A 27,755-nucleotide genomic window follows, 5' to 3' on the forward strand; every position below is an offset into this window, starting at 1 on the left:
CGGTCGCAGCTCGGGTACCCCTCGGGCGCCCCCGCCGCCGTCCGCGCGCGGCCATGGAGCTGGAGGTGCCGGACGAGGCGGAGAGCGCCGAGGCGGGGGCTGTGCCCTCGGAGGCGGCGTGGGCGGCGGAGAGCGGGGCGGCGGCAGGTAAAGGCCGGGCCTCCGGGGGATGCGGCCCGCTGGGCTAGTCCGAGCGCCGAGGGTCGCGGGGCTGTGGGGTCGGGACTGGGGCTGCACGGGCGCTGCGGGGTCCCCGCCGGTTCCGGTAGCCTGGGGCGGGGCAGCCTCCTGGAGCCCCGGGGAGGACGGGGCTGGGGCCGCGCCGGGAAGTGGGAGGCCTGCGGGGTGCCACCTCCCACCGCTTCAGGGCCGGGGGCGACTCGGCGTGGGCGCCGCTGGGGAACCCCGTTCTGCCGGCCTCTGCTCGGACCCGCTCCCCGGGGCTGCCCGGCGTGTGAGTGGCGGCTGCTTGGGTGGAGGAGGCGGGGGTCTCTGAGGCCGTGCGTGTTCATCTCCTGATGTCACCTCCCTTTCTGTAAGTCCTCAGACGTGGGTCCCGGTGCGCGACCTTTCCTCACCTTCCTGGGCCTCAGTTTACCTCCCTGCTACAATGAGGGGAGGAAAAGGGTGACATTTCAAGATGCCTCCACTGCCCCGGCTGTGCACACAGGGTGCCCTGTCGCCCCCTCTCCCTCTTCCCGAGCCTTCCCCCGGGACACACTGGTGGGGCTGCGGGCTGGGCGGGGGGCGCGGCTGTCTCATGCCCCTTTTGGCTGCTTCCTGGCCCTCCAGCCGGGTAGGTGCGGGCAGCTGGGCCTGCTCTTCTTTGGGGACGGTGTGCAGAGCCCAGAGGAAGGGAACGGTTCCTTCTCTGTCGAGGTCACAAGCTCCCAAATCGGAAGTTTCCGGATTCACAAAATCCTCTGCTCCTCCCAGGCAGCCGGCAGCAGCAACGTCTCTGTAGACACCCACACGGGCATCCGTCCTCCTTCTCCCCCCGGGCCTCCCGAAGCTTCCTTGGTTGGCAGGCGGGCAAGCGGGCGGGCGGGCGATGCGTGCTGCCTGGGAGTTGGGGGAGATGTCTGGAGAGAGAGAGAGTGTGGAAGTTATCAAGTCCCCCCTCCACCGCCCCCAGCCTTGAAAGACACTCGTGCTTTCCCTCCTGGCGGCCATCTGGAACTGCTTGGTAGATGACCCGGTTCCTTCCCCAGAGCCAGTGGCCTCGCCCCTTTCTTTGCGGGCAGCCAGTGTCCTGGCCTGGCCAACACGAGACATGGTGGAGGAACCCAGGCAGGGCAGCAGGCCCCAGCCCTGGTTCCTTTCTCCGGCCCCCCAACTTCCGCTGTCAGCCCTCTGACCCCAGCTGGTCAGAGACAAAGTAACCCAGGACTCTCTGACCACGAGAAAACCACACTGTGACCATTCATCTTATCAGGGGCTCTGGGAGCACTGGGGACAGATAAAGTTGCCAGCTCCAGGAGCCATGGCTGGGGCTGAGCATGGGCGGGGAGGGGACAGCTGGAAGGTCAGGGTCCGGCATCTCTGCCCATCCCTGAAATCCACAGAAATCGAACCCCAGCTGGCCATGTATTGCCTCTGAAATGTTAAAATTCAGAGTTGCCTCATTCCTCCAACCCCATCTCTTCTATGTCAGTGCTGGTGAGTTTAGGTGGTGCCTGGCTGGGCCGCAGAGACGTGGGCACATAAAGGGGCCTGCTTGTTCTTCACCGAGATGGTTTCATGCCTCACTGGGGCCTCTCTGCCTTGGCAGAGGTATGTTGAGCCAGGAAATGAGGGGTGCTGAGCGGTGCCCCTGGCTTCTGCCCACTGTATGCCAGGAGTACCTCCCAGTTGTGACAGCCACAAGTGACCCAGACATTGTGCAGTGTTCCCTGGGGGCAGGACGGCCCTGGTGAGAAATGCCACACGTTTATGACTCTGTGAACTGCTTGCTTTTATCTGTGGTCATCTGGAGTCTCCCCACCCTGTGTTGGTATCGGTTTATAGAGAGGGCGAGTGCCAGGCAGTGGTTAATGGGGAGCCCCAGAGTTGTTCCCACCAGGGTCCCCCTCCCAGCTCTGCGCCTCAGTTGCTGTGTGGCTGTCACTTCCCTGGGCTTCAGGGTCCTGTCTGTAAAATGGGGTGATGACCGTGTCTGCCGGGGGCTGGCTGAGCCTGGGATGAGCTGGCACTCATGCTTGGTGACTGTCGTGCCGGTTGGCCGCCTCCTTCGGGCCTCTCCATCGTCAGTGCCTCCAGGCCCCTGCTGAGGCCCATGCCGGTGGTTTCTGGAGTCAACTCTTGCTGTTAGAAGCGATGGTGACACCTTCCAGAAAGCTCAGCTACAGCGGGAGCCTTGTCCGACGGGCTGAGGGAGGCTGCCCGTTTCCCATGGCGCTGCCAGCTCCCAATGTCGTTGTCCTTGGCGATTTCGGCCAATCCGACGGGAGGCAAAGCAATGTTTCGTTGGTGTTTAAAATCTGGTTCCTCTAATTGCCCGGGCTCCTGGCTCCCGAGACGTGGCCTGAATGGCGTCTCCATGGGCCATGGCTGTGGGGCACGCGGGGGCCGTCTCAGGAAGGCCAGGTCTGGGGATGCGGCTGTGCCCGCTGTGGGGGCCGATGGCCTGTGCTGGGGTTTGGTCTGAGCTGTGGCCTGAGTGTGTCTGAGCCTCTTCCAGGCTGTCCTATCTCTGTCATGCCCCAGAATGCTCAGCTCCATCCCTGCCCCTGCCCTACTCCCACGGCTGATCTGTCTCTCCAATGCCCTGGAAAGGTCAGCTGCATCCCTGCCCCTGCCCCACTCCCACAGCTGATCTGGCGGCAAGTGATGTCAGCCTCACCTTCAGAACTGGCCCAGAACCCACTGACTCCTTCCCTGTCCTCTGCCTCCCCCGGGTCCAGCTTGGTCCTCCCCGGTCCAGTTCGACCCTCCCGAGTCCAGCTCGGTCTTCCCCGGTCCAGCTTGGTCCTCCTCCGTCCAGCTCGATCCTCCTCCGTCCAGCTCGGTCCTCCTCCCCCTGAGCCAGGCCCAGCGCTCCTGCTCTTCCTCTGCTCCATGTCCCACATTCCAGGAGGACCCCAAGTCCCACCCCTCCTCTGCTGGCAGCCCTCCATAGCTCCCACCTCCCTCAGGGTCAAAGACACAGTCCTCCTTGAAGCCCATTAGGCCCTGCACAGCCTGCGCCGGGCCCTTGCCCTCCCCTCCGCACTCTGATGCAGGCCCATGGGCCCCTTGCTTGTTCCTCCAGCACGCGGGGCGTGGTCCTGCCCCAGAGCCTTTGCACTGCTGTCCTCACCCCCTGCCTGGAATGCTCTTCCTCTCTCTGTCCTTCACTCCCTTAGCACTCTCCAGGTTTTGCGGGAGTATCTCCTCTCCGTGAGACCTCCCCGCCCTGCTGTCACCACACAGTGGCCTCCCCTCCTCCGTCCCCTGCCCTCCCGGTTCCTCTTCCTTGTTTGTGTCACCATAGCACTTGTCACTACCTGAAACATATGGCTCTGCTGACATGTTTTCTGACCATCTCCTCCTGAGCGAGAGCTCTGCGAGGGCCAAGACTGTCTGTGCCACTCCTGCGGCATCCTCTGCACCCGGAAGAGCTCAGCACAGTGCAGATCCTGGTGAACATCAGGTGCACGAGGGCAGCAGTGCCAGGGAGGAAGGGCAGGGTAGAATGGGGTGGCTGGGAAGGTCTTGCCAAGAAGGTGGCATCTGAGGGAGACCTGTGGGTGGTGGGCAGGAAGAGGGCATGGCTCCAGCAGAGGCCCTGCGTGCCTGGCGCACAGTGTAGTGTGGTCACAGGGCGGCCGGGCAGGGAGTCAGCACCACCACCAGGGCCTCCCCTATAGCTGTGGTGGTCTGCATAAAAGGTCAGGGAGGCCTGGCACGGTGGCTTACACCCGTAATCCCAGCATTTTGGGAGGCTAAGGCAGGAGGATCACTTGACCTCAGGAGTTTGAGACCAGCCTGGGGCAACATAGCAAGACCCCTGTCTCTACTAAAAAAAATTAAGAGAAGTAACTAGATGTAATGGCATGCACCTGTAGATCCAGCTACTCAGGAGGCTGAGGCAGGAGGATCACCTGAGCCTGGGAGGCCGAGGCTGCAATGAGCTGTGATGGTGCCACTGCACACCTGGGTGACAGCAAAATTGTATCTCAACAATAACAACAACAAAAAAGGGTCAGTGGGATTGTGGTGTCTCTCGTTGCAAGTCAGCAGGGCGCAGGCGGAGGCTGAGGATGCTGGGGATGGAAAGTTCCTCATTCTGTCCTGCCCTGGCCTCCTCCCAGGATGCAGGTCAGGCACCGTGACCGCCGCAGCCTGGGTGTCCCGGTGGAGAGGCCTCAGGAGCCGGCCCTCCTGGGTTCACACCCAGCGCCACTGCATGCCAGCCGGGGGACGCGTGGCCTCGGTGTCCCTGTCTGTAAAGTGGGCGTGATGGCCGCTTTTCTCCTGGGCTGCATGGAGAATCGTGGGGTAAAGCCCTTAGAAGGCACGGGGCAGGCAGCCGGCCCCGCGAGAGAGCTGGGATGCCCCCTCCCTCCCAGGTTGCCGTTGGAGGAGGAGTCCCCTTCGTGTGCTGCTTCTGGGGGGCCAGGTGCCAAGCCAGCTCACCTGGGTGCTGGGGTCTACCGTGGGAGTCAGGGCTCGCGAAAGCGTGGGGTCCATTCCTGCAGGTCCTCGCGTGGGCTCCAGACCTTTGTTGAACACCTCATGTGGGCCGGGTGGGGCTCAGGGTGCCCGGTCTTTTGGTGCCAAGGGGACTCCCTCACTGACCCCTTGGAGCCCTCATGTTGCTGGGCGTCAGGCTGTGGATGGCAACACGTGGCCACATGAGACCCCACCCGAATCTGTCCATGCCAGTTCTTGTCAACAAAGTTTTATTGGCAACGGCCACACCATTTGTTCGCTTGCCGGCCTTGGTGGCTTCCATGCTGCAGCGGCAGCGCTGGTAGCTGAGTGGTCACGCTTGGGACTGCGTGTTCCGCAAAGCCAAAAACACTTGCTGCCCAGTCCTTTATGGAAGATGTTTGCCCAGCCCAGAGCCAGGCTGCGTTGGGCGGTGGTGAGTATGGGGAGGGTACCTGGGAGGTTGAGTGGCCAGGCCTGTGGCAGCCGAGGACTCGGAGGTGACTGTCGCCACGAGCTGAATAAGGATGGGCTGCGGCTCAGGCGACGTAGGCGGTGGGACAGCCACGCCGAGCCTGTGGGGTGGGAACGTGCTGCACCCACTTGAGCTGCAGAAGTGAGGTCGTTGCGGTGGGAGAGGGTCGCGTGGGGTCGGAGTGAGGACAGCGGGCCACACTGGCGTCTGAGTGGGGCGGCGAGCACCCGTTCACAGCCCTGGCGCCTGGTGGGGGATGGTCTGTGGGCAGCCGTGCTCTGTGGGGTTGGGGCGGGTGTCCAGGTGAGTGGCGCTGGTGCCTGGACAGGGCATGGGGAGGTGAGGGCTGGTGAGGGAGATGAGGGGCCTGGAAGGATTTTGGCCCAAGCCCTGGAGCTGGTGGCCAGGGTGGGGAGGACTGAGGACAGAGCAGGACTGGGAACACAGGCTCTGTGGCAGGCGTGTGCCGATGTGGGGTGAGCAGGCAGTGGGGACCCCCAAAGCAGGTGGAGCCTCCAGGAGTCTGGGCGGGGTGGTCCCAGGGCCTGGTGTGGACTGAGCTGAGCCTGCCTTGGCCTCTGAGACCCGTGTGCCTTTGAGCAAGTGACTTTCCTCTGTTTTAAAATTTTAAAACTTTTTTTGTAGAGATGAGGTTTCACTATGTTGTCCAGGGTCCAAGGATCTCGAACCCTTGATCCCAAGCAGCCCTCCTGCCTCCGCCTCCCAAAGTGCTGGGATTACAGGCATGGCCCCGACGGTGGCCCCTTCTTTGCCTTTTGGAACAAGAGCTGCGGGTATCCTGAGTACCTGGCAGGACAGGGATGGGTGAGGGCCCAGCCCCTGGGAAGCTGCAAGACCTGGGTCTTTCTTTACAGATGGGGAAACCGAGGCTCCAGGAGGGCTGGAGAGTCCACACAGGTTGGGGCCGTGAACAAGGAGCGGGGCCTAGGCCTCCCTGCTTCCTGCCACCTGGCCTGGGCAGCGTGTCCCTTTACACAGGACCAGGCCGGGCAAGACCCTGTAAGGATTTGCCGGCAGGCGCCAGCTGGACAGGGGCCGCAGTGCTGCCAGTGCTCGTGGGGATTACAGCCTGAGGGGATTAGCTCGGAGCCCCTGCACCTGCCTCCCTGCCACGCTGAGAGGCCAGCTTAGGAGGGGCTGGAGTTGAGCATGAGGGCCCCCAGGTGCCTGAGCTGATGGGGTGCCAGGGGACCGGGCCTCTGGCTGAGTGAAGAGAGAACCCCAGCACCCTGCCTGGCCACTGTCCGCCACTCAGGCGGGGCTGCTGATGACGGTTTGGGGGAGTGGGGTGCGCTTCGGGTATCGTCAACATGTGCTCTCCTGTGTGTGCTTTGGCCAGGTGCTGGGGGCCAGGGGAACAAGAGGGCCAGGCCCCCAAAGGAACTCTGGGAGTGGGGCCAGGATGTGCAGACAGCAAAGAAAAGCAAAACATGCAACGCAGTGGACGAGACAAGTGCTGGGGAGAAGAGCTGAGCAGAGGAGGGGAGAGAGCGGCGGAGGAGGTGCCCTCAAGGCCGGGGACTCGGGGGTCGTGCTTGAACAGAGATCCAGGGGAAGCCAGGGGGTCGTGGAAGTGTAGGGGGAGCCCCGACTCAGGAGCTCACAGGCACCCCCTGGTGGCTGCTGTGGGGAGGACAGATGGGGTGAGGGTGGGAGCTGGGCTAGGGGAACCAGGGCAGAGGGGAACATGAGCAGTGGGCCATCTGGGATGGATTTTGGGAGCAGAGCCAGCAGGACCTTTTGAAGGGTTGAGTGTGGGGCTGAGGGGGCTTGAGTTTGATATCAAGATTTGAGCCTGAGCCCTGGAAGGACAGAGCCGCCCTCAGCCAAGATAGATGCAGGAGGGGCAGCATGGGGGCCGCCGGTGCCCAGCATGGCCGAACTGCGTGTAAGACCCCAGGAGCCCCTGTGGGGAGCATCGGGGGGAGGTGGTGAGAGCCGGCAGTAGGACTGTGTGGGGCCGTCAGGACCCCGGTGGTGGCCGTGTTCAGTGGACGGTGTCTCTGTTCCATCGCACTGTTGGCAGGAGGACAGCTGAGATGAGCGGGTTCGGTTGCTCAGCCGCTCCGTGCCTCAGTTTCCTCATTTGGAAAGCAGGGTCCCTTGAGGAGTAGATGAGTCAATGGACACAAAAGACTCAGAGCCGGCCCTGCCCATGGTGAGCGCCCAGGGAGTGGGGAGAGGGACGTGAGCGGGCAGTTCCAACTGTGTGCCCTTCCCATGCGGTGCTGGGCCTGGCCACCTATGTGCACTGACATCAGCAGGGCTGCTTGGGCAGGGAAAAGAGCCTGGGGTGGGAGCAGCTGCCTTGGGGCCCGTGCCTGCAGTCCCAGTGTGCCCATGTCTGGCTTGTCCATCCTCCTGGGGGGAATGCATTTCCCCAGGCGCATATGAGTCAGCTTGGCTTGGCGTCTGCTGCTAAAACAAACATCCCCGCTCTCCTGGCCATCCCAGAGGCTCGTTTCTTGCTTGTGTTGGGGGCTATGGTGGTTTTGCTCCCCTGATCTCTCAGATCCAGGTTGACAAAGGTGCTGTCACCCCCAGTGCAGTAAAGGCTCCATGCTTCTGGAACCCAGAAAGGTGGTACATGTATTAAAATGCACTCTGATTGGTTTTAATCAGGTCTGGTGAGGCCAAGAGAACAGGAGGTGACTGCTATTGAAAAGCTCTTGTGCTGGGCGCGGTGGCTCAAGCCTGTAGTCCTAGCACTTTGGGAGGCCGAGAAGGGCGGATCATGAGGTCAGGAGATTGAGACCATCCTGGCTAACACCGTGAAACGCTGTCTCTACTAAAAAATACAAAAAAAAAACCTAGCCGGGCGAGCTGGCGGGCGCCTGTAGTCCCAGCTGAGTCCCAGTCGGGAGGCTGAGGCAGGAGAATGGCGTAAACCCGGGAGGCGGAGCTTGCAGTGAGCTGAGATCCGGCCACTGCACTCCAGCCTGGGCGACAGAGCGAGAGTCCGTCTCAAAAAAAAAAAAAAAAAAAAAGGAAAGCTCTTGTGTTACAGTTCCCAAAAGAAAGGGCCCGACTGCGACCCACGCAGGGCCACCCCGCGCAGCACCAGCGTCAGGCAGGAGCCAGAGGGCAGAAGGGTTGGGCCAGGGCCTGTGTGAGGCTTTGGTGGGAAGGAACGGGCCAGGCGGGGTAGGTGGGCTGGGTGTGCCTGGGATGGGCTGGTTTGACCCCCAGCTGTTTGCAGCTCCTGGCTGTTGGGGTGGTCCCTGGTCTGGGAGCTGGCCCTGGGGTGATTCAGGACAGGGAACCTGGGCGTGGCACGTGAGAGTTTGATCAGGCGTGTGGGCTCGCAGTTGGTTGCTCTGCACGTCACAGTGTGCTCGCAGGAATCCGCTAACCCTGGAAGGGGCCGTCATCCCCAGATCAGCGAGGCCCCCCAAGATGTCGTAAAAGCCAGAAAACAAAACGCAGCATCAGCACTGTACAGACGGGCGCTCGTGTTCCGGCAGCAGAGGGTGCGTCCGTCTCTCCCATCCTCACCAGCCATATGGGCACAAGGCGACTTCTTCCCTCACTGCGTCATTGCAGCGTATATTCGTCTTCCTGTGACTCAGAGAAAAAGTCTTCGTGGATCTTCTCAGCATTTCCTCTGTTTTCTTGGAACTGCGTTTGCACAAGGGGAGCAGAGACCACTCGAGAAGGGACTCGCCACACAGGCGCTCCTTCGAGCTCCTCCCGACGGTCACCTGTGTTTCTATCAGAGCTGGAAAGTGGAGTGTCCCCACCAGGGAGACGCGGTCACCAACAAGGCCGGCTCCGAGCTGCCGCAGCTCCTGCAAGCTCCATGGCCCCGGCCTCGACCCTCCCCGGCCCATTTTCTTTGCACAGTTCCTTCTTGTAAGCACACACATGTCAGGTTGAACTCTGACCTCATTTTCTGGGACCTGTATGATTGTGTCTTTCCCAGTCTACAGTTACCTGTCACCATCTTGTTGATTCGTAGGAGCTCTTTATTTGTTATGGCAGCTATTCATGTATTGGTGACACAAGTGCAAGTACTTCTTTGCCCATCTTCTCCTACGATGATTGTTAACGCCCGGCAGGTATTTTGGGGTTTATGTGGTCAAACTTATCACTCTTGCCTTTTTTGGTTTCCTAGTTTGGTGTCATGGATGGGAAAGTCTTCCTATTCTGGGGTTATGAATAAATTCTGCTAAGACTTTTATAACTTAGCTTCTTTTTTGTTCACAATTCTTTTTTTTTTTTTTTAAGACAGTGTCTCACTGTGTCACCCAGGCTAGAGTTCAGTGATGTGATTGTAGCTTGCTGCAGCCTCAACCTCTTGGGTTCAAACCAGCCTCCTAACTCGCTGGGACTGCAGGTGTGCACCACTGTGCACGGCTAATTTTTAATCTCTTGTGGAGACAGGGTCTTGCCATGTTGCCTGGGCTGGTCTTGAGCTCCTGGCCTCAAGTGATCCTCTTGCCTTGGCTTCCCAAAGTGCTGAGGTTACAGGTCTGAGCCAGTGAGCCTGGCCTATTTCTGGACTTTTTGTTCTGCTCCATTCCTCTGCCTTTGCCTTCATGCTACAGCCGTGTCTTGTCTTGAACAAATGATAACATGTTCACAGTTAAAAAAAAAAAAGTAATCAGACATGCAGTGAGTAAAAAGTGAGTCCCACCTCACCCTCTCCATCTCCGTGGAGATAATGACTGTCACCGCAGGTGTTTCTCTGGCCCATACATTTGGGGCTCAGATTATATCAGGCTTTTTAAAATAGTGTATTTGGAAAGCTTTCCAGTCTATAGAAGGGGCAGGAATGCTACAGTGAACACCCATACAGCCCGCACAGAGATCCGCCAGCTGCTAACGTTTTGCCATGTCTTTATCATTCTGTGTGTGGGAGTGTGTGTTAGTGAGTGTATGCGTGTGTGCGAGTCTGTGTGTGTGAGTGCGTGAGTTAGCGTGTGCATGTGTGATTTTGTCAGGCCATTTGCATGTTGGTTGCTGGCACGGTGCCTCTCTGCCTGAAGCAGCCAGTTCCGTTATTTGTGGTAGTTCTTTATTTTAATTATTTTAATTATTATTATTATTATTTTTTTGAGACGGAGTTTTGCTCTTTAGCCCAGGCTGGAGTGCATCTCGGCTCACTGAAACCTCCGTCTTCCGGTTTCAAGCGATTCTCCTGCCTCAGCCTCCCGAGTAGCTGGGATTACAGGCTCCCGCCACCACGTGCGGCTGATTTTTTGTATTTTTAGTAGAGATGGGGTTTCACTATATTGGCCAGGCGGGTCTCGAACTCCTGATCTCGTGATCCACCCACCTCAGCCTCCCAAAGTGCTGGGGTTACAGGCGTGAGCCACCGCGCTGGGCCTGTTTGTGGTAGTTAGTTTGTGAAGCTGCTGCAGACACTTCAGGTGCACACTGAGGCCTGACTGCAGGGGATACCCAAGGTTGGGTTCCTGTGAGCTTCTGGGCACGACGTTTCCATCAGCCAGTTGATACGTGACCTTGTTGTATGTCCGTTTCTATTTAAAGGCATCTTACTTTAGGGCTGGGCGCGATGGCTCACGTCTGTAATCCCAGCACTTTGCGAGGCTGAGGCGGGAGGATCGCCGGATCGCTTGAGCCCAGGAGTTGTTTTTTTTTTTTTTTTTGAGACGGAGTCTGGCTCTGGCGCCCAGGCTGAAGTGCGGAGGCTAGTTTTTTGTATTTTTAGTAGAGACGGGGTTTCACCGTATTAGCCAGGATGGTCTTGATCTCTTGACCTTGTGATCCGCTCGTCTCGGCCTCCCAAAGTGCTGGGATTACAGGCTTGAGCCACCGCGCCCGGCCGAGCCCAGGAGTTTGAGGCTGCAGTGAGTCGTGATTGCGCCACTGCACTCCAGCCTGGGCGACAGAGTGAGATCCTAAGAAAATTTTAAAGACACCCATGTTGTTGATTTACCACAGGGAGCTCACGGACCGCAGGCCTTGTGCCAAGCCCGCCCCCTTCCCGCCCACCCCGGGCACTTTCCCGGCCCCACCCCCCCTTCGTAGGCTCTGTGTTGCGGTGGAGGCCAGAAGGGGGACCCCGGGGCGAGTATTCAGCTGGGTGGGGCTCAAAACAGGGTGGGGGGCCGTGGCCACGTGGGCGCGGGTCCCCTCCCATCGTCGACCGGCCGCCTCGGTGTCTCTCGCTCTCATTCTCCCCTCTCTCTCTTCTCTCTCTCTTTTTCCATTCTCAGTCCTGTTTGAGCAAAGCTTCTCTCACTGCGGGTTTCTCCACGGGCTCATCCCGGTCTCTAACCCTGAGGGACACAAAACCACCTGAGGACAATGCCTGGGGAGCAATTTCAACAGCACAATCACCTGCAAAACTGCAAAACACACACACGGCCCTCAGTGGACCAGGGAAAGCCAGGTACTCACAGCAGGAGCTGAAAACCAGGGCGAGGGGCCTCACCGGAGCCGCCTGGGGATGTGTGTGCCCCAAAGTACTGGGGATGCTGCCCTGGCAATAGCCTTCCATTCTTCCAGACCCCTCGCCGCCCACAGCAGGGGGCCAGGGGCCGTCCCACCCGCAGATGAGGACCACACAAGCCCCTGGAGGCTCCCCTGCGGCACCCTCTGTTTCCCACCGCGGCCTAACCTCAGGCCCCGGGCGGAATTCTCTTCAGGGCCACCGTACTCGCGGGAGGGACCCTGGGCCCTGGAGGACGCGGATGCTGGGGAGCCAGCCGCGAGGGGTGTCCACCTCTGCTGTGCTGGAGAGGGAGAGCGCAAAGGGGTGGGGACCCCGCGCAGACCCTGGCTGCGGGAACCTCAGCTGGGGTCCATCAGAATCTCCCGCAGCCCGCACGGGCCGGGCTTCCCCCAGGGGCCGGCGTCTCCTCTGTGGACCCTGACCCGTCCACCTGCTGACTGGCCACGCCCCACAGCCTCCGGCCCCGGCCCGCCCAGAAACTTGGTGCTGACGTTGGAGCCTCTTTCTCCCTGGACACTGGGGTCCTGGGATATGGCCCAACAGCTAGCTCAGGGCCTGCGGAGTTCTGGACGCTCCGCCCGCCTGCGCAGGGCTTCCTGTTTACCGCCCTGGCTCCTGCCCGCCTGCCTGCTGGGGAAAGCGATGACTCTGCGGCCTGGCGAGGAGCACCCAGCAGGGAGAAGGGAAAATGGGGCAAGGAGGAGGGGCGGCCAACTACTTGGGTGGACCGCAGGCTGTCCCCCCACCGTGCTGGGGTCCCTCAGAGGTACCCTCCCTTGCAGCCACTTCACCCCTCCTTGCTGTGTCCTGCAAGTGTCCTGTGCGTGTGTGTGAATGTGTCCGTGTATGTGTGCGGGTGTCCGCGTATCTATGTGTGGATGTGTATTTGCATGTATGTGTGTGCGCGCATCTGCATGTGTGCGTGTGTGCGTGTATGTGTGTGTCCATGTGTGTGTATCTGCGTCTCTGCATGTGTGTGCATGTATGTGTGTGTACATCTGTATGTGTATCTGCGTGTGTGTGTGCGTGTATCTGTATGTGTATCTGCATGTGTGTGTGCATGTGTGCGTGTATGTGCATGTATGTGTGTGTGTATCTGTATGTGTATCTGCGTGTGTGTGGATGTGTGCGTGTATGTGTATGTGCGTGTGTGCATGTGTGCGTGTATGTGCATGTATGTGTGTGTGTATCTGTATGTGTATCTGCGTGTGTGTGTGCATGTGTGCGTGTGTGTGCATGTGTGTGTGCGTGTATCTGTATGTGTATCTGCGTTTGTGTGCATGTGTGCGTGTATGTGTATCTGCGTGTGTGCATGTGTGCGTGTGTGTGCATGTATGTGTGTGTATCTGTGCATGTGTGCGTGTGTGCATGTGTGTGCATGTATGTGTGTGCGTGTATCTATGTGTATCTGCGTGTGTGTGCGTGTGTGTGCATGTGTGCATGTGTGTGCATGTATGTGTGTGCGTGTATCTGTGTATCTGCGTGTGTGCATGTGTGCGTGTGTGTGCATGTGTGCATGTGTGTGCATGTATGTGTGTGCGTGTATCTGTATGTGTATCTGCGTGTGTGTGCATGTGTGCGTGTATGTGCGTCTGCCTCCCCTTCCCACAGGCCCTCGCGTCCCCTGCCCCTGTGGGTCCTTGCTTCCTTTCCTGCCCTGTGTTTGGGCCGTATTCCTTGTTTTGCACTTGGACTTCTTAGCCTTTTTTTATTTGAGACCGAGTCTTTGCCGCCCAGGCTGGAGTGCAGTGGCGCAATCAACTCACTGCAACCTCGGCCTCCCAGGTTCAAGTGATTCTCCTGTCTCAGCCTCCTGAGTAGCTGGGATTACAGGCACATGCCACCATGCTTGGCTAATTTTTGTATTTTTTTAAAATACAGACTGGGTTTCTCCATGTTGGGCAGGCTGGTCTTGAACTCCTGACCTCGTAATCTGCCCACCTTGGCCTCCTAGAGTGCTGGGATCACAGGTGTGAGCCACCGCGCCCGGCCTTAAATTCTTTTTAAATAGCAACTTTATTGGGATATAATTCACAGACCCTACATTTTACCTATTTGTAATGTATACATGTGTTCATGGGTTTTAGTATGTTCACAGTTGTACAGCTCTTTCCTCTTATTCCAGAATATTCTCATCAGCCAAAAGCTGTCCATGGAGAACTCATTAACTATCACTGCCACCCCTCCTCCAACCCCTGACCACACCTCACTCACTTTCTGGGCATTTCATAGAAGTGGGAAAATGGGGCAGGGCGCAGTGGCTCACGCCTGTAATCCCAGCACTTTGGGAGGCCAAGGCGGGCCGATCACAAGGTCAGGAGATCGAGACCATCCTGGCTAACACGGTGAAACCCTGTCTCTACTAAAAATACAAAAAAAATTAGCTGGGTGAGGTGGCGGGCGCCTGTAGTCCCAGCTACTCGGGAGGCTGAGGCAGGAGAATGGCGTAAACCCGGGAGGCGGAGCTTGCAGTGAGCCGAGATCGCGCCACTGCACTCCAGCCTGGGCAACACAGCGAGACTCCATCTCAAAAAAAAAAAAAAATGTGGGAAAATGGGATCACACTTCTGTGTCCTCTCGCTGAGCGTGACGTCCTCCAGGTGCGTCCGCACTGTGGCCTGTGTCAAAGCCTCGTCCTTTTCACGGCTGAGTCCTGCTCCAGCGTGTGGATGGCCATACTGTGCTGGCCCATTCACCCGACGATGGATGCCTGGGCTGCTTCCCCCTTTTGGCTGTTGTGGATGTGCCGCTGCGAACATTTGCGTAAAGTTTTGTGTGGACGGAGGTTTTCACTTCTCTTGAGTTGATGTCCAAGGGTGGGATTGCGGGGCCACAGAAACCTGGTGTGGGACGGTTTGAGGAACTGTCAGACTGTTTCCCACGGTGGCTGCAGCGTCTTACATTCCCGCCGCGGCAGACAGGGTCCTCATTTTTCCACATCTTCACCAGCTCTTCTTGTTGTCTGTGCTGCTTGTTTTCCGAGACAGGCTCTCACTCTGTTGCCCAGGCTGGAGTGCAGTGGTGCGAGCCTCCCACCTTAGCCTCCCAAGTAGCTGGAACTATAGGTGCTGCCACCACCCCCAGCTAATTTTTGTATTTTTGTAGAGACAGGGTCTTGCTCTGTTGCCCAGGCTGGCCTCAAACTCCTGGACTCCAGCAGTCCTCCCTGTTTGGCCTCCCGAAGTGTTGAGATGAGTTGAGATGACAGGCGTGACACTGCCTGGCCTGGTTCTTATTGTTGATTTGTGAGTTCATGTCTTTTAGATGTGAGGCCCTCACCACACAGATGATTCAAATCTTTCTGCCATTGTGCGGGTCCAGTTTCTTGCTGGTGTCCTGTGAGGCACAAAAGTCTTGATGAAGTTCACTTGATCTGTCTTTATTTTATTTATTTTTCTCGAGACAGAGTCTCGCTGTGTCATCCAGGCTGGAGGGCAGTGGCGTGATCTCAACCCACTGCGACCTGCGCCTCCCGGGTTCAAGCCAGTCTTCTGCCTCATCTTCCAAAGTAGCTGGGATTACACGTGTGCACCACCACGCCTGGCTAATTTTTGTATTTTTGGTAGAGGCAGGGTTTTACCATGTTGGCCAGGCTGCTGTCGAACTGCTGACCTTAGGTGACTCGCCCTTTAGGAGGATCGGCCTCCCAGAGTGCTGGAATTACAGGTGTGAGTCACTGTCTGGCTAGAAAATTTGCTGTAAAGGGCTGAGTAGTAAATTTTTTAGCTTTTACTCTTAAGTACGGTGGCTCACGCCTGCTTCGGGAGGCCAGGGTAGGAGGATCCGTTGAGCCCAAGAGTTTGAGACCAGCCTCGGCAACGACGTGAGACCTCCTTTTTCTCTGAAAAAGAAAAGAATTAGCCAGACGTGGTGGCGCCTGTAGTCCCAGCTACTCAGGAGGCTGAGGCAGGACAATCACTTGAGCCCAGGAGTTGGAGGCTGCAGAGGTATGATGGCACCACTGTACTCCAGCCTGGGTGACAGTGCAAGACCCATCTCTACAAAAAAATCTAGGTGAGCATTTTAGGGTTTGTGGTCCAGGTGGTCTCTGTCACGACTCCTCCACGCTGCGGTTTTAGCACTTAAGGAGCCAGACAATTTGTGAACAAATGGTTGTGGCCGTGTTCCAAGAAAACTTTCTTTAGTGGGCTGCATTTGGCCCCTAGACTGTGGTTTGCCAGCCCCTGCTTTAGACAGTCTTTGTAGGAACCTATGAAGTCCACATAATCAGCGAGACTCCTGTCTTTTTACCTGTGCTGAAGTTTAGGAGAAAGTTCTAGAATTGAAGTTGCTGCCAACGGCACACACGTTAGAAATGCTGCCAGGCTGCCCCCGGGGGTGAACCCATTGACACTGGCATCACCCCGGCCGTGTGAGGACCCCCTGTGTCCCCACCCCATTGCTGGCAGGCCGGTTTCATATCACATTTTTTATCATTAGAGGGGTCTGGGCATCTTTCTCAGATGTTCACACTGTTTGTTTTCTTCTCCTTTGCCTGTTTTACAAGTTGACTGTGTTAATGCTTTGAGAAAAGCCTCATTTCTATAAATAAAAATGACAAAATATGTATTTCAAACAGCATCAAAGGATGCAAGTTGCAAAGTAAGAGACCTTCCCCCATCCCACACCCAGAAATAACTCGGAACCTTCTAAGATTCACGTGTCTGGCCCTGACTGCTGAATGACGTGTCTCCAGTCGTGGCAGCCGTGTAGCACTAAGAGCTTGAGTTCTCCCGGTGGGTCACAGGGAACCAGATCCCGGTGCTCAGAGGGAGACAGCCGCCTGGGACTTCGCTGCCTGGGCCCTACGTGCCGGGTGACCTTGAGCAGGTGGTGGTCCCGCGCTGGGTGCGTTTGTGGTGGGAGTCATGGATTATGCAACAAACCACTGCCACACGGAGAGGATTCAAACCACCGTACTTTTGCTGTCAGTTTCCCGGGCTTGGCTGGGCTCAGCAGGTTGGTTCTTCCCCATCACTACTGTTGGCCTGGATCACCTAGGCAGCGGCATCCAGCTGGTGCCGGCACGCCCCGGTGCCCTCCTCTCCCAGGCCTCTCTCTGCGTCACTGCTGCCTGCTGCCGTCCAGCCGCATCGTACTGGAGCCGCATCCCAAGAGAGCAGAGGCTGATGGGAGAACTCACCCCCCCGCCCCGCCCCCTGTCACTTCTGCATCATGTGATTGGCCAAAAGCAGGGCTTGAGACCTGCCTACTTTCAAGAGGAGGGAGGTCGGCCCCGCCCCCGGAACCGAAGGGATCCTGGCAGGCAGCAGGTGTCCCCATCTGTGCAGTGAGTGCTGTGAGATCGTGCGCTGGCTGATGTGGGGGGGGTGAGGGGGTGGCAATGAGCTCATCTTGTTTGATGCCTCTAATTATAAGGCAAAGAAGTGCTCATGCGTGACTGATGTGGTTACCACCACCGCGCTGTGAGCGGGAGGCTCTTCTTATCGGTCCATCTTTATTTTGAGGCATCCTGAGGTCCAGTGGGTGACACAGAGGCCATTTCCCAGCCAGGAGGCTGTGGGCGGTGCTCCAGGCGCCGAAGTGTCTGCTCTGCCTCTCCTGTGCTGGGGGCCGGGCCTGCTGCAGAGAGAGTCATCACTGGCCAGGGTGCCAGGGGCTCCAACGTGGGGAGGTGTGGGACTGCCCAGGAGGGGAAGTGGGGGCTGGCTGTGCTCTGCACAGGACTCTCCGGTTGTGCCCGGACGGATCTCAGCTCTCCAGACACGATTCTGCCCTGGGGCCTCCGCACTGGCTGTGCCTCCGCCTGGGAGGCCCCTCGGCCCTTCCCCTGCCCGGCTCCTCCTCACTCTCCTCCCATCCCTGCTGTGGTGACGCAGCCTGGGGCCTGACCTCCTGGAATCAGGTGCGGCCACCCCCACATTGTTGCTGCATGATCCCAGGCAAGGGATCTGACCTCTCTGAGCCTCAGTTTCCGCCTCTGCCTAATGGGAGCAGTAACAGTGCCTACGTCACAGAGTTGTTGGGACGATTACATGACTAAGCTGTGGGGTTCTTTTTTTTTGAGACAGAGTCTCGCTCTGTCGCCCAGGCTGGAGTGCAGTGGCTGGATCTCAGCTCACTGCAAGCTCCATCCCCCGGGTTTACGCCATTCTCCTGCCTCAGCCTCCCGAGTAGCTGGGACTACAGGCGCCCGCCACTTCGCCCGGCTACTTTTTTGTATTTTTTTTTAGTAGACACGGGGTTTCACCGTATTAGCCAGGATGGTCTCGATCTCCTGACCTCGTGATCCGCCCGTCTCGGCCTCCCAAAGTGCTGGGATTACAGGCTTGAGCCACTGCGCCCGGCCAGCCGTGGGGTTCTTATGGTGTGGGCCCCGCTGCACACACGGCAAAGGTGGGCTAACAGGTCTCTGGCCGGCTCCTTGCCGCGCCCCAGCTGTTCCAGGGCGGCTCAGTGATTAGAGACGGGAGGCAGCCTGTGCCCCCAGGCTCTTGACTCCATCCAACCCCGTTTCCCTCCTGAGCCAAGCCCACTGTGCCCTGGACCCAGACCTCCGTGGGACTCCTGGGAGGAGGACGCTGTCACACGCAGCCTTACCCACGTGCCATGCTCGTGCTCCCTGCACTGTTGCGGGAGGAAAGATGAGGTGGCTGCCCTGGGCTCATGGCCTCAGAGGGAGCAAATGTGGAGGATCCAAGGAGTAGAGAGAAGTAAACCACGCAGGGGCAGGGTGACCAGGGAGGGGCCTCTCTGAGGAGGTGACATTTGATCCAGACCTGACCAAGGTTGGGTGGGAGAGAGAGTCATGCAGTCATAGCTCACTGTAGCCTCAAACCTCTGGGTTCAAGTGATCCTCCTGCCTCAGCCTCCCAAGTAGCTAGAAATACAGGTGTGCACCATCACTCCTGGCTAATATTTAAATTTTTTTTTGTAGAGATTGGGGGGCTCACTATGTAGCCCAGGCTGGTTTCAAACTTCTGGGCTCAAGCCGTCCTCCTGCCTCGGCCTCCCAAAGTGCTAGAGCCACGTCGCCTGGTCTTACATTTGTTTTTAAAGTAGAAGCAGTCTCCTTTTCTCTCCTTTTTTTCCTTGGTAGTGTTTTGGGGGGACATGAAATTCATATTGAATTTCGTTGAAGGTTTTTCTGGATTCGTAGATGGGATCACAGGGTTTTTCACCCTTGGCTTTGGGTGACTTTGTAGATTTCCCCAAATACCCGTTTCCCGGCCTGTCAGACAGTGATCATGAATTAGGTGGCAGCTGGATCAGATGTCCATAGGCGCCTGCTGGCCACACGCCGCCGGGGAGCGGGCCGTGGGGGACGAAGGCAGAGGCGAGTGTGCCAGCTGGGGCTGAGTGATGGTGCAGCCTTTTATTTCTAGATCAGCCTGTTTTTCGAGAAACCCAGGTTTTTCTCCAAAACACTGTGATTTCTAAAATTGACCGAACCCAAACACCACAGGGCTCAGAACCAAGCTCAGGCGGGCCACGCCCCAAGGTGGGCTGGAGCCCAGGCGGGGCACTCCCCGAGGTGTGCTGGGAGCAGTGGGTGCCCAGGACCGCGGATGTACTGGGTGACAGTTTACGGCGGCTCACCTGTCTTGGGGCTGCAGGGGCGGGCAGGTTCCTGAGTTCACGTCTCTCGTCACTTCCCGGTGGGGACCGTCAGTCGGGTGCTTCCTGTCCCCAAACAGGGACACCATTACCTACCGCTCCAGGCCTGTATGAGGTTAGAGACAATCGCACAGGAAGCCTGGCCACGTGGGTTCTCCCCAGTGGTGTCTGAATCCTTCCACCTCTCCCAGCCTTGGTTTCCCCATGTGTCAGATGAAGCCTTGAGGAGTGGCTGCCTGGTCAGGCTGGGTGGGACTCTGCGTGGGGAGAGCTTGGTTGGCACCTGGAGCAGATGTTTGCTGTTGCAGCCGTGTTGAACTTCTCACCCAAAGGTTTAACCTCAGGGGCCAGCGCATTGGGACGTCACCTGGGGTCATCCTGCCCCCTGGGGACACTGGGCCTTGTCTGGAGACATCTGTGGTTGTTACAGCTGGGGGATACCCTTGGCATGGAGTGGGTAGAGGCCAGGGACGCTGCTCAGCACCCTGCAGTGCCCAGGACAACCCCAGTGACCAGCCCAGAGAACAATCCAGCCCTAAGTGCTGAGAGGGGAGACCCTGCTTTGCATGGGCTTTGGGGGGTGCCTGGAGGCCCCCAAACTGTTTGCATGTTGGTACACTCCTATCAAGAGAGAGGAGGCCTGAGGCAGGGCCGTTTGGTATCACCGTGGACAGGACTGTCCATCCCAGTCCACACCAGAGAGGAGTAGAAGCTGAGAATCGGCACCAGCCTTTCAGACCTTGGCAGTTGGTGTTTACTACGATTTACAAAAGCCTTGGTCCCTGATGGAGAGAAAAGAAAGAGTGAACTCAGTCCTGCAGGCACAGACAGCGTGAGAAGCTCCAGCCTGCAGGACTGGCTGCCCTTCTGGTTAAGCCTTGACCAAGTCCCCCAACCTCATCTAGAGATAAGCAAACTGTGAGGCCCTGGGGGATGACAAGACTTTGGAGAAGGTTCCAGATGGTGTGTGTCACTGGGCAATACTTTTGCAGCTAACGGGATCTGCATCTTCATTTTGCTTTTCTGGGACATAATTCACTGTCACAAAATTCACCCTTTGAAAGTGTCTTACTGCTTGCTTATTGCAACGGAGTAAATTCTTTTCAGCATATTCACAGAGTCGTTCAGTTGCTGCCACTAATTCTAGTACATTTCCTTCACCCCGAAAGCAAACCCTGTGCCCGGTGGCTGTCCCTCCCCATCCCTCCCCAGCCCCAGCACCCACACATCCCCTCCCTGTCTCTCTGGATCAGCCTGTCCTGGGCATTTCGTAGAAATGGGGTCACACACTGCATGGCCTCTTGTGTCTGGTGTCTCTCACTGAGCGTGACGTCTTCAAGGTGCATCCATGCTGTGGCCTGCTTCAAAGCCTCACTCCTTTTCATGGCTGAATAATCCGTTATACAGATTATTAATGCTCCTTTGAATGTAAGAAATCCAAGTAAGACAAAGGAATTAGAAACTGTAACTCCTCCTGTTCCAAAGAAGTCCACAGATAGGCCGGGTGCGGTGGCTCATGTCTGTCATTGCAGCATGTTGGGAGGCCGAGGCGGGCAGATTACAAGGTCAAGAGATCGAGACCATCCTGGCCAATATGGTGAAACCCGTCTCTACTAAAAATACAGAAAAGCTGGGCATGGTGGTGCGTGCCTGTAGTCCCAGCTACTCGGGGGAGGCTGAGGCAAGAGAATTGCTTGAACCCGAGAGGCAGAGGTTACAGTGAGCTGAGATCTGTTTCAGTCAGCTATTGCCATGTAACAAACCACCCCCAGATAGAGGCTTCAGACAACCATGTATTTGCTTGCGATTCTGTTACTTGGGTTGGGTTCAGCTGGGTGGTTCTTCTGTAGGTCATAGCTGGGGTTAGTCCCGTGGCTGTGGTTGGCGGTGGCAGGAAATTCAAGCTTGTCCTGCACTTGCCTGTCCAGCCCTCAACCGGGATGGCAGGAACAGCTGGGGCCGCCCGGCTTTTCTGCAGGGAGCCGGCCTCTGAGCGTCATGGCCCAGGTTCCCAGAGACGCAGTGAGAAGTGCCAGCCTTCCTCACGCCCACACTGTCCCTTCCCTCCCAAGTCACACCACTGCCAAGCATCGCAGCCATCTGTGGACAGCCACAGAAGCCCTTTCTACAGTTTAGCGAGAGAAGATTCTCGCATGGCCTGCCCTCGTCCACCGGGTCCTGGGCTGAGCCTCACCAGAGCTGAGGGTCGGCTCTGCCCCCTCTGGGTCCCCAACCCAGCCTGTGTCGTGGAGTGCGGCTGCCCAGCCTGGCCTTCCTGGCAGGTCCTCAAAAGGGCCTGTGGTCCCCGTGGTCAGAGGCCTGCACGGCAGGAGGCCAGAGAATGGGTTGTCCAGCAAATGAGGGAGGTGACCGTGAGCTCTGGCCTGGAGTTGCTTCCTGCTTGCAGGATCGCAGGACCCCATGCCTGGGCCGTCCTCATGCACTCAGGTTGCTGTGTCATGGTGAGCCAGCACCCGTGCTGGGCGCCCAGCAGCTACCCTCTGGGCAGCGGCCCCACCCAGGGGTGCAGGCCCCCTGTGCTACTCTGACGCACTTGGGTCCCAGTGCCGCCTCTTTCTCACTGGCCCTCCCTTGCTGCCCTCAGAGAGCTTTGCCAGAGTCTGTGGGAGGCAGGTGACAGAGCAGGCCTGGGCCCCATGTTGTGGGGATGACAACAGCCATATGCCAGGTGGTGCCATGTGCCGGGCAGTGAGGAGGGGACTGTTTGGCGCAGGGTGGCTGGGGGAGGCCTCTGAGGGGGTGATGTTTAAGCCAGGTCTAGGGTGAAGCAAAGGAACAAACCCTGAGGGAATCTTGGGACCAGCAGGCCAGGCAGAGGCACTGCTCATGCAGAGGCTGTGACGCAGGGTGGCGCTGGCGCTGGCATGCTGGAGGGACGGCGAGTGACGCAGGGTGGTGCTGGCATGCTGGAGGGACAGCGAGGGCCCGTGTGGCTGGAGCAGAGGGAGGAGCGGAGGGCAGGGAGGGGGCCACGCATGGTCTGGTGGGGTAACAGGGCCTGGTGTTTACCCTGCAGGGCTGCAGTGGGGCCTGGGGAGACCCTTGTCTGCGGTGGGGACGGGGTGGGTGGGCCCCCTTTCCCAGAACCCCTCCCCTGCCCTGAGCTCTCCCCGGCCCCCCAGTCCCCGGCTTCCTCATCCTGGACCTTCCAGGGTGCTGCCCACTCTCCCCTCACTCCCACTGCCTCCTGGGTTGGGGCCTCCTCCTCCCAGCCACAGGGGCCTGGACTTCGGTTCTGCAGGAATGAGGCCACTACTGTGCCTGTCCCGCCTGCTCTTGCGGGGCCCTGCAGGTGCCCACGTGGGTCGAGGTGCCTTCCACCCACCCTTGAGCTTGCCCTCGCTGGGCCTTCTGCCCTGCGGCGCTCTGTCAGTGAGCCCAGCTTGCGCCTGTTTCCTCTCACTGTGGTGCCTCTCTCCCTCCGGCCACCTGTCCAGGCCTTTCCGTCCCCATTCTTACTCTGGGTCTTACTGCGGAGCCAGCCTGACAGTCCGCCTCCTCCCCCAGTTTAGTCATTCCCTGCCTCAGTGTCCACGTCAGACAGATGTGGAGAGGAAGCTCTGGCAGAGGCCTGTGTGCAGAGAGAACAGGAACGGGTATCTGTCAGTCCATGAGTCAGTCAACAAACGCCCAGGCTGTCAGCCCAGGGCAGGCCCCGTCCTGAGGGAGTCCCCGGGGTCACCAGGAGGTACCAGGCTGGTCTGCAGGATGGGGTGGCGTTGGTGGGGTGGCAAAGGTGGCTGGTGTGGGACACGGCGTCCAGGGGCACGGCAGAGCCAGGGCAGTGACCGGGCACAAGCCAGGGAACAGCGGGTGCAGAGGCGGCCATGTGTCCCCGTGGAGAACAGCAGTGCCTCGAGGGCTTGAGCTGGCTTCAGCCACACTTTACAGGCAGAGACTGAGGCTCGGAGAGAAGCCCCGGGCACACAGGGAGCTGGGGTGGCCGATGAGGTCACTGTGCAGCCAGGGATCAGAGCTGTGTGCTGCAGGCCCGGGTCGCGTTGCCACCAGATCCTGTGATGGGGCCGGGAGAGAGGGGCCCCGGGGGCAGAGCCCCCGCCCCGGGCACTCAGCCTGACCAGGGGAAACTGCTCAGAGGGGCCACCTCCCAGCTCTGCAGCGCGGCACGCCTCTCCTCCCCCGACTATTTTTAAAACCTAATTTCCTCGAAAACGGGGTGGCTCATTCTGCAGATAATTAGTCACGTCTCAGGCTGAGCAGAGCTCGATGTCATGACAGCCCCTCATGGGGGTCACGGCAGGCTCCGTGCCAGAGTGGGCCTCGGGGGGAGCAAGGATTGAGTGAAAATGGCGCTCACCTGCCCACTCGGCCGGGCAGTGGTTGCAAGGCTCTGCTTCCTCCCCTGTCTGCTCTCCTCCACTGGACACTCGACTCTGGTCTCCCCTTGCTGTCCCTGCCTGCCTGCCTGGGAGCCCCACGTTTTCCCCGGGGTCCCCCCCCCGTCCTGCTCCACCCCCACCTTGGTGCTTCGGCCCCGGCCAGTCCCTTAACCTACAGGCCCCCAGTGCAGGGCTGTTCCCAGCAGGGCCCGAGCTGGCCGCCCCTCTCCTCTACCCCTTGTCAGCCAGCTCAGGCGAGTTGGGCAGGTGAAGACGTGGAACCAGGGAGGGAAACTGAGGCAGGGGGCCTAGACCCGATGCAGGTGACCCTGAGGTGCCTGGTGAGATCAGCAGAGCCGGGTCTGGAGGGCCTCCCCCTGTCCACTCGGTCCCGGGGCAGTGGGGAGCCTGGGAGAGTCCAGGCAGGGGTGGACCCGAGCGCTGTGACCTCTCAGCCTCGGGGCCACTGAGGAAAACAGCTGAGTCACCCAAATGGGTGTGGAGGAGCCCCAGAGGGGCGGTTTCGGGAGTAGAGTCAGGACTGTGGGCAGGGAGACCCCAGACAGGCTGAGCAGGGGGACGCCCAGGCCCCCGATGAGGTCTGGAATGTCCCGCCCCAGCCCACCACTGGCTTCCTGTCCTCTCTTCTTTTCCTTCCCCCACACCCTGGACGTAAAACCGTGAATTGTTCTGCTACAGGGCGCCAACCCAAACATCACGTCAGCATCCAGCACCTTCCGCCCCCCGCAGCCCAGAGCAGGCCCTGTGTGGCCTGTCAGAGACCTGGGGCGACCAGCCCTGTCCTCTGGAAGGACAGAGAAGCAGCCCCGTCCGTCCTTCCCTGCACCAGAGCAGGCAGCTGGAATCCTGAGTCACCTCCCTCCCTCCGTCCCCGCCCCCGCCCCTGCAGTGAGCACCGCGGGTCCGTCCCCCAGTTCCTTCCAGGGCCCCCCCAGTGCCCACCCAGCCCTGCAGGGCGCCCAGGTGGCCCAAGGGGAGGACCCTTCAGCTGTTCTGGCTGCCTCGAGAAGTACGCCCCCTCCCGTGCAGGGCTGGGGTCCTCACTGGAGGGCCATACCCCGTGTGAGGTCCTGGGCTGCCCAGACAAAGTCCCTGGGACTGGGGGGCTTGGAGCAGCAAGCCTTGAACAGGCGTTTGTTCTGGCTCTGCTCTGGAAGCCAGAGCCCGAGGTCCAGGAGTGGGCAGGGCTGCGCCTTCCCGACCCACCGTGGAGAAACTTCACGCCCCTCTGCTCCTCGTGCCTCCGGGCATCCTTGGCATCTCTGGGCCTGCAGGAGCAGTGCCCTCCCCGCCTCCACCCCCCATGGCATCTTGGCCTCTCCGAGTGGCTTCTCTTATAAGGACAGCAGCGGATCCAGGGCCCACCCTGCTCCGGCACGACCTCATCTTACCCAGTGACATCAGCAGAGGCTGTCTTTCCAAATAAGGTTGCAGGCTGAGGTTCTTGGAAGGACGTGAACGTCGGGGGGACACTGTCCAACCCCGCACCCCCAGGCAGGCATGGGGACTGATCACGACAACAGGGCCCCACCAGCGTCTCGGATGCGCCCCCTCCCCGGCCTGCCCTGAGCCTCCTGACCCCGGCCCCTTCCCCGGCTTGCCGCTGCCCCAGGCTCCTGACCCCGGCCCCTCCCCCGCCTGCCCCTTGCTCCGAGGCTCCTGACCTCACAAAGTTTTCCACCTCGTGCTTTGGCCGGGTCCCTGGCGGTTCTGACCTGGCAGCAGAGCAAAGCCGTGCCTTCAGTGCCTTCAGTGCCTTCAGCGCCTTCAGTGCCTGCGGTGGATGTGTTTTCAGACAGCAGGGCGGTCGCCGGGGCGCGGCCTCTAGATGGGACACACGTGGGTCTCCCGTGCACCCACTGAGAGCAGCGCAGGGGGCCGAGGGGCACTGGCAGGGCTGATAGGGCGGGGCATCGATGACCCAGGCCCGGGTTTGACTTTTCCTCTCCTTCGGCGTGACCTTGTGGGTTCACCCCTCCCTCTGACAGTCTCTGTCCGCGTCTTAAAACAGAGGGGCTCCCTCCCTCTGCGCTCTTTGCTGGCTTTGTAAGGCCTTGGTCCAGAAAGACTTCTTGTCTCTTGGGAAATTATCCTCTGTCCCCTCTCCCCAGTTCACCCCCAGCCGGGTCCCCACCCCCGACGGTCCCCATCTGCACCCCGGACTCCACACCCACCTCCTCACCTGTCTGCACCTCCCTGAACCTCTCCCAGTTGGCCCCTCACGTGTCCTGGCCTCCCCTGCTCACCTCAGCCGGCCTGGAAGCCAGGGCCAGACCAGTTCCAATGCACTGCTGCCCAGCCCAGCGCAGGGAGGCAGCCAGAGGCCGAGCCCCACGGAGCAGGGCACGTGCCACACCCTCCTGCACGCATCCCAGCGCAGCCCGAGCGTCTCCACGGGCTCATAATAATCCCCTTTGAGGGCCTGCCTCAGCACCCCCGGCTGCAGGACCTTGGCCAGGCCTCCCTTCCCCGACCCTCAGCCTGTTCCTCTAGGACTGGGGAATGGAGTGAGAAGGTACAGGCAGTGCTGGGGTGGAGTCGGCCCTGCCCCACAGCCCCTGTGTGATTCAAGACACATTTGTCTCCATGCCCTGGGCCCCGGTGGTGCCAGTGTTGGAATCCAACAGGGAGGCGCTCCCCTTCGGCAGCCGCCTCTGCGTAGAACGCTGCTGTGATCCGTGCAGCCGCGTGGCGCCTCAGCCACCCCGTGACCTTTGCGCCGCGGCTCCCTCTGCCTGGATCCCTCCTGCTCCCCCGACATCCTTGTTCGGCACTGAGCTCAGACACGACCAGCCCAGGGAAACCTCCCTTGCTGATCTGCACCCCACCTGTCACCCCACATTTAACACCTAGCCCTGCACCCACTCCTGTTGGTGAGCCCCTTGAGGGCGAGGCCAGGTTTGCCCAGGGCCCGCGTGGTGGACGCCCGTGCGTGCGCTCCCTGCTGTCACTGACACCACTTCCCACCTCAGGGCTCCGGGGCCAGGAGTCCAGCCCCAGAACAGGGCCTCACCAGGCTAGAGTCAAGCTGTGGGCAGGGCTGGGCCCAGCAGAGGCTGCAGAGGAGAATCCGTTTCCTGCCTTTCCCAGCGTCTAGAGGTGCCCACACCTGTCGGCTCAGGTTCCTTCCTCCCCCCTCACAGCCACGGCACAGCCTCTTCCCGTCTCTCTCTGACTCACCTGTCCGCCTCCTCTCGTGAGGACCCCGTGAGGACATCGGACTCCCAAGGCCCCCAGGATCATCTCCCGTCGGTCTCAGGGCCCGTAATCACAGCTGTAGAGTCTGTTCCCATTCTCCAGATGAGGACCCCAGGGCCCCGCTGCTGGGAGCCAGCGTTGCAGATGTGGTCCTGGGTCCTAGGAGCCGAGTCTCAACTGTTCCCCTTGTCCCAGCCTCCTCGTGTGGAGGGAGCTTTGGCTCAACCCAGCAGGCCCCTGTCGTCCTCTGTGGAGCTGAACCCAGCAGGCCCCTCTCGTCTCTCGTCCTCTCTGGAGCTGTGGCCCAGGCCCTGCTGCAGGCACTGACCGGAGGCTGTGGGCCCAGGACCCAGGGCAGGGCTGGGGGTCTCCTCGCAGGCTCCCTTATCCTTCCACAGACCTCACCCTGGAGAGGGACGGGGAGGGCGCCAGCCCTGGGGACCCCTGGCCAATTCCCACTGACCGCAGCTTCTTGGGTGCTGCTGGGCGCTCCCCACAACTCCAGCCTGCCCTCGGCCCAGCAGGGGCCTGCACCCCTCACTCCCCACGCTAGCACCTGATTTCCCCATGCCCGAGCCTCTCCTGGCACCTGCCTCCGGGGAAGCGGGGCTTGGTCAGTTCAGACCTGCTCGACTGGTGACTGCCCAGAACCTGATGTCTGGGCGTGAAGGGGGTCAAGAGCCAGGGAAGGTTTGCTCACCACTTCCCCTCCCCTCCTCCAGGCAGGTCCAAGCCCCAGGCCCTTCATGGTGGGTGCCAAGCCTGGGTGTCACCGGCTGCCCACCTCCCTGAGGCTGCAAAGGCTCTGCCCTGCTCTAGCCCCAGTGACCGCCAACCAGGGTGACCATGGCAGGTCTCAGCGGCCCCCACCCTTATCACATCCTCCCAGCACACTCAGTCCATGTCTTCACGTGTGTGTAGCCTTGAGACAGGCCCCACGCGGAGTTACACACGCCAGGCCTGGGGGGCCAGGAGGTGGGCCGGGGGCTGGGCCCAGGGCTCCCGGGGGGTCCCCAGTTTCCTGTCTGATACCGGTTTGTCTCTTCTG

General features: G+C 59.6%; 1 protein-coding gene and 1 long non-coding RNA gene across 8 annotated transcripts in view; one reads left to right on the forward strand and one right to left on the reverse strand.

Moving 5' to 3' along the window:
- The first annotated feature begins 6 nt into the window (after positions 1-6).
- Positions 7-27,755, forward strand: part of LOC108512122 (phosphatidylinositol 4-phosphate 5-kinase type-1 gamma) — a 45,701-nt gene continuing 17,952 nt past the window's right edge. Inside the window, exon 1 of one of the 2 annotated variants that reach the window (XM_017847226.1) lies at positions 7-147. In XM_017847226.1, coding sequence (XP_017702715.1) covers positions 54-147 — 94 coding nt within the window. In that variant the 5' untranslated portion in view covers positions 7-53. Of the gene's footprint in view, positions 148-11,284; positions 11,487-27,755 lie in introns of those variants that run through there. The other variant, XM_017847227.1, reaches the window with a different exon arrangement.
- On the reverse strand, positions 14,699-27,747 carry LOC108512123 (uncharacterized). 6 transcript variants are annotated; one of them, XR_001880501.1, is made up of 4 exons: positions 25,174-27,747; positions 19,110-20,547; positions 16,470-17,132; positions 14,699-14,885 (listed from the first exon to the last, which is right to left on the reverse strand). It is a non-coding gene; the product is annotated as an uncharacterized LOC108512123 (long non-coding RNA). The 6 variants fall into 6 exon arrangements; XR_001880499.1 differs by lacking the exon at positions 14,699-14,885 and having other exon boundaries at positions 15,487-17,132; positions 25,174-25,283; positions 25,756-27,747; XR_001880498.1 differs by lacking the exon at positions 14,699-14,885 and adding an exon at positions 18,111-18,289 and having other exon boundaries at positions 15,487-17,132.

The sequence above is a fragment of the Rhinopithecus bieti genome, unplaced genomic scaffold (assembly GCF_001698545.2).
Source record: "Rhinopithecus bieti isolate Rb0 unplaced genomic scaffold, ASM169854v2 scaffold_28055, whole genome shotgun sequence".
Taxonomy (NCBI): Eukaryota; Metazoa; Chordata; class Mammalia; order Primates; family Cercopithecidae; genus Rhinopithecus; species Rhinopithecus bieti.